At 48.7% G+C, this 6,000-nt stretch overlaps 1 protein-coding gene across 1 annotated transcript in view; it reads left to right on the forward strand.

Moving 5' to 3' along the window:
- The window catches only part of stxbp5a (syntaxin binding protein 5a (tomosyn)), a 165,133-nt gene that overhangs the window by 155,910 nt on the left and 3,223 nt on the right, over positions 1–6,000 (forward strand). Inside the window, 3 exon segments of the mRNA XM_061242322.1 lie at positions 337–706; positions 2,937–3,102; positions 4,629–4,740. Of these exon segments, the coding sequence (XP_061098306.1) occupies positions 337–706; positions 2,937–3,102; positions 4,629–4,740 (648 nt within the window).

Raw genomic sequence — 6,000 nt, forward strand, 5'->3', positions numbered from 1 at the left:
TCTAACTGTTGAATGAGGTGTGCTTTGTTAGGGTTGGAGTGAAAACCTACAGGACTGTAGATCTCCAGGAGCACGGTTGGGCAGCCTTGCTCTAACTGTTGAATGAAGTGTGCTTTGTTAGGGTTGGAATTAACCTACAGGTTGGTTGATCTCCAGGAACAGGGTTCAGCAGCCCTGCTCTAGCTGTTGACTGAGGTGTGCTTTGTTAGGGTTGGAGTCAAAACCTACAGGACATCTCTAGGAACAGGGGCAGGCTTGGGGTGTAGGGACTGTTTGGCGTTTGTGGCTTTGGCCGTGCTCCTGACATTCTCCCGCGTGCGTCCCCTCCTCGCCCAGGCACTTTGATAAGGCTGAAGGGGAGCATCCTGCGGATGGCCTTCCTGGACGCCACGGGCTCCTTCCTGCCGCCGGCCTACGAGCCGTGGTACGAGCCCAACGCGCCGGACGACCGCGACGAGAAGGACAGGCTGCGGAAGCGGCGGCCCGTGTCGGTGTCGCCCTCGTCGTCTCAGGAACTGAACGAGAACCAGTACGCCGTGGTCTGCTCGGAGAAGCAGGCCAAGGTCATCGCGCTGCCCTCGCAGACCTCCATCTTCAAACACAACATCACCGAGACCTCCTTCGTGCTGAGGTCCGACGTCGTCCAGATGAGCACCGGCATCTGCGTGGCCTGCTTCTGCGCCAACGGTCACATCATGACGTTAAGGTATATCATGACCTCTAAGGTACATCGTGACATTAAGGTATATCATGACCTTTAAGTTACATCATGACATAAAGGTATATCATGACCTTTAAGGTGCATCATGACATAAAGGTATATCATGACCTTTAAGGTACATCATGACATAGAGGTATACGCCCGGCTAACTGCATCACATCACACTCTGTACGCCACATGTTGTCGGTGACCTCACAGTCGCACACATTCCATTCTACATTCCAATAAAGTCTCAAATCAGCACCTCTTTACAGAGAGGTACTGTAGTGCACAGTCTAGGGATCATCAACTGTGGCCCTCAAATCCAAATCCAGCCCTGGTTATCTTTTCTCCCTGGTAATTGGTGCAGGTGTCTTCACACCTGACTCCCAGGTAAAGGGAGGGTGGAAAACCAGCCTGGTACACTGCCTGATTATTGAAATTAGGCCTTGGTCCCCAGTAGTAGGTCACTGCTGCTTTTCTTCTGTACCTGATAGTCACCTGATTAATATCACTGTTCGACCAGGGATTCCACTCACCTAGTCCCAGGATACGGTTGGTATCCTTGGATCAGAGGTGGGAAGTCCAGGTTCAGAAAGTAGTCCTCCCCGGTATTTTTTTCCAGTCCACATGGATTTGCTAATTAGCACAGTAGTTCAGCCAGGAGGTAGAACTAATTAGTGCAATCAGCTGAGTTCACGGGTGCAAGAAACACACGGCAGAACTTACGACCTGGACTTTACATCTCTGTCTTGGATTAGAGGAGGCTACTTCTTTGCTCTTCTGCTTCAACTACTTTTGATAATTATCTGACAATATCAAAAAGTAATTCGCTTTTTTTCCCTCCAGAAACGTTCTTCCTTTGACTTTCTATTAATCTAACACCGCCGTCAGCTGGCCTGTATACAGTTGCCCCTGTGCGTTGTGTGGTCTTATCAGATAACCGCAGAAGATCACCGTCTATAGGTAGATGACAGGCCGCTTGCCCACGTCCATAAATTCCAGCCTCTCTCCCTCTCTCTCTTATCGTTCCCCAAAGGAGAAATTATCTATCTGTTCCCAGAGTAAGAGCGCCACGCTCTCTCTTCTCTGATATGGCTAAATATAGATCTAATAAGTTATGGGTTCACTGCTAACAAAGATAAAGTACCGATGTTACATTATAATGATGGCTGGGATGGGGAGGGGTTGAAAGATAATCAGATTGAAGATAGCTCAGGCTGACATCATTTTATTCCTTTCATTTTTTCCCCCAGAGTCTAGACAATAAAAGGGCAGTGTAGATATGGGTAGATCATGCTTGTTTCTTACTTATCAAAGTGTTTGATACTTATCAAAATCGCTAATGTCAATTCACTATTTCTGAAATTAGCCAGGCGACATAAACAAATGGAAATGTGTGAACGACGGCTCTCGTATTTGCTATGATGGCGATGCAATACTTGGTTGTCTTCATGTGAAACCTTGTTGTAGAGAAACAAGTCCTTCATCTTGCTAATGGAAATGTGGTGGTACTGTTGGCAAGGATCTGACTGTGTGATCTAATGCAGAGGAATGGGGAAGGAGATGAACTGGCCACCTCCTCATTCATTCATAAATCCCCAGTGCAGAAAGTGGAGCAGGCCTCCATCTGTGTGTCTGATTGGGAAGGTCACTGCTGTGTCCTCTGCTGCTGGGTGTTAGCACCGAGGAGCATAAGCTCTGCTGAGTGTTTGCATAGCGCAACTGAGCATTAGTGCTTAATACTAATAAGTGTTTAGAAAAAAAACCGCTACGCTTTAGCCTAGTGCTGCTGACTGTTAGCGTAGCACTGCTGAGCATTAGCATAGCACTGCTCAGTGTTAGCATAGCATTGATGAGTATTAGCGCAGTGCTTTGTTGTGCGTTAACATAGCACAGCTGAACAATATCGCTGCCGGTACTGAGTTTAACGGCTAGTGCTGGTGAGTGTATGTAGCAGTGCTAAATGCTAAAGGTTAGCAATAGCACCATGTGCTTTGTGATGGCTCGTCTGAGTTTTACCGTAGCACTGCTGCGCATTAGCTAAAACACTGACTTAGCATAGCAAAGCTGAATGTTAGCACACCCGGTATTGCTGAGCCTTCAGGAGTAGCACTGCTTAGCATTAGCATGTACATCAATAACCGACAAGGCAAGCCACTGACCTACCCCCCATTAGAAACACCCACTTTCTAAGCTCATTATCTGTGTGTGTGTGTGTCCCTGTCTACCCAAGTTTACCAGGCCTAAGACCACTGTTGGATGTAAATTACCTGCCCCTGACCGACATGCGGATAGCCAGAACGTTCTGCTTCACCAACAACGGCCAGGCCATGTATCTGACCTCCCCGACGGAGATCCAGCGGATAACCTACAGCCAGGAAACCTGCGAGAACCTACAGGTGGGAGGAACCTTCCGGAAGCCATACTATAGATGGAATCAATCCCAGTGGGATAGGCCAGATATCTATGGCAGGGGGGCACGCACCATTCACTCACACACTCATACCTAGGGGCAATTCAAATTCTCCAATTAACGCGTACTGTGTGTCTTTGGACCGAGGGGAGGAAACTGGAGTACCCAGAGGACACTGGGAGGACTGCTCTGACTGTCAGAGCTTAGTGGTTAAGGTACATGACTGGGTTCACTGCAAGGTCAGTGGTTCGATCCACAATAACATCCGCACAGCCGTTGGACCCTTGGGCAACCCTTAACCCTGCATTGCTCCAAGGGAGGATTGTCTCCTGCTTAGTCTAAATCAACTGTAAGTCGCTTTGGATAAAAGCGTCAGCCAAATGACATGTAATGTAATGTAATGAGTACAACTAACAGGTTTGCTTGAGAATACAATATTTTGAAGCCTTCTGTTAGAAAGTGTTTCAACATCAGAGGTCAGTGTATTTAATCGTTCAATTTTCAGCTCCTTTGTCCCAAACCGTAAAAAGGTTTACGGCACTACCTGTCCAGGTGTTAGATGATCTCAGAGTTCTCTTACGCGTCGGCGTGACCTCATTCTCGTCAGGGCGGGAGGCGTTCCAGTCTCGTCCCGCTTTGGGGAAATGTCAGAAAGGGGCGGAAGAAGCGGGGCGTGCTCTTTCGCGCTCTGCCAAACGATGTTATTCTCGTTTCCGTCAGGTTTAGCGGCCCGCTAATTGTCTGTGCCTTCATCCTTTGTCCTCAGCGGAGTGACTGAACGCCGCGACTGGAACCAATTAAGCGTTTCGTTGTTTGGTGTCTTTGACTTTGACTGTACAGCTTTGTATGCAGATTATTTTGCCTGAAATAGCAGCTCCTTGAAGCAGACTCCTTTACGATATTAAACTTGATGCAGTGTGGTAGTCGTGTGTGTGTGTGTGTGTGTGTGTGTGTGTGTGTGTGCGCGGTTTTTGAAGGGAGTGACACACAGAGGCTAGTGTGTGCTTGTTTGCATGATTCTTGTATTGTTTAACCGTGGTCTCAAATGAAGAATTAATACATTGTGCTTGTGTGTGTGTGTCTGTGCGTGTGTGTGTGTGTGCATGTTTGTGTGTGTATGTGCGTTCGTGTTTGTGTGTGTGTGTGTGTGTGTGTGTGTGCGTGTGTGTTTATGTGTGTGTGGACGCATGTGTATGTGTGTGTGGGTGTGTGTGTGTGCGTGCGTGCATGTGTGTGTGTGTGTGTGTGTGTGTGTCTGCGCTTGTGTATGTGTGTGTGTGCGTGCGTGCGTGCGTGTGTGTATGGGTGTGTGTGCGTTTGTGTGTCTGTGTGTGTGCGTGTGTGTCTGTGTGTGTGTGTGTGTGCGTGTGTTTGTGTGTGTGTGTGTGTCTGCGCTTGTGTATGTGTGTGCGTGCGTGCGTGTGTGTGTGTGTGTGTGTATGGGTGTGTGTGCGTGTGTGTGTCTGTGTGTGTGTGTGCGTGTGTGTGTCTGTGTGTGTGTGTGTGTTTCAGGAGATGCTGGGAGAGCTGTTCACGCCAGTGGAGACGCCTGAGGCCCCAAACAGAGGCTTCTTCAAGGGGCTGTTTGGCGGAGGAGCCCAGTCCCTGGACCGGGAAGAGCTCTGTGAGTTCCACACACATCAGCATGACCCAAAAAACCCAAAAACCTGCCCTCTGCCTACAAATGAACTGCGTTCATTCATGTTCTCACCTCCAGAAATCAAACACTGACCGTCACCACGTATCCAAAGGGCATGATTTCAAAAGAAGATCCAGCCAAGATTTGATTTCATAGTCTGTTTGAAATATCAAACGTATTGAAAAGGAATGCCGTCATTTATGAAAAAGCGAGTCAGTTGGAGGCTGTATGTGCAGTTATATTTAACCTGTTAAATGATCTTGTTTTCATTGGAAACTTAACATTTAGGGGCAAGCCCAGTAACAAGCTAAAATTTGTGACAAGCTGAACCCAGTAACAATATAAACCCAGTTACAAGCCAAACCCAGTGACAAGCCAAACACAGTAACAAGCTAAACCCAGTAACAAGCTAAAATGTGTGACAAGCTAAACCCAGTAACAATATAAACCCAGTTACAAGCCAAACCCAGTGACAAGCCAAACACAGTAACAAGCTAAACCCAGTAACAAGCTAAAATGTGTGACAAGCTAAACCCAGTAACAATATAAACCCAGTTACAAGCCAAACCCAGTGACAAGCCAAACACAGTAACAAGCTAAACCCAGTAACAAGCTAAAATGTGTGACAAGCTAAACCCAGTAACAATATAAACCCAGTAACAAGCCAAACCCAGTTACAAGATAAACCCAATAACAGGCTAAACCGAGTGACAAGCTAAGCACTAAAGCTAGCGAATAGCGTGCGCTGGAAGCAGTCTGATACAACGCTAGCTCTCCCTCCCCCTCCTCCCCGGTCCACAGTTCCCGGCATCGTGTGAACACATATATTCTCCTGTCCTCCAGCGTACCTTCCTCCTCTCCGTGTGCGGGCAGCCATGATTAATCGCACCTGTGGCCGACAGTCCCCCCCCCCCCGCCCCCCGTTCCTTTTCCCCGGAGGATTGTAATCGCGAAGCGTGCGTACACGCCAGGCATACATGCCGTGCGACACACAGAGGAAAGCGTCCCGCCCCTGACCCCGCGCTGACGGGGAACAAGGGCGCCCCGTCTCCCCCGACGCCTCGTAAATCGTCCGCGCGGAAGACGGGGCGGCGGGTGGGACCGGGCGGTTCGACCGGCCGCTACACGGGATGTGTGCGCGTGTGCGCCGTGGAAACGCTCAGACGTGGAAACGCCCTTCGGAGACGAATCAAATCAAACCAGATTTTTATTTACCGAGCACATTTCATACGGGAAGCAACTCGA

Source organism: Conger conger, chromosome 5 (assembly GCF_963514075.1).
Source record: "Conger conger chromosome 5, fConCon1.1, whole genome shotgun sequence".
NCBI lineage: Eukaryota > Metazoa > Chordata > Actinopteri > Anguilliformes > Congridae > Conger > Conger conger.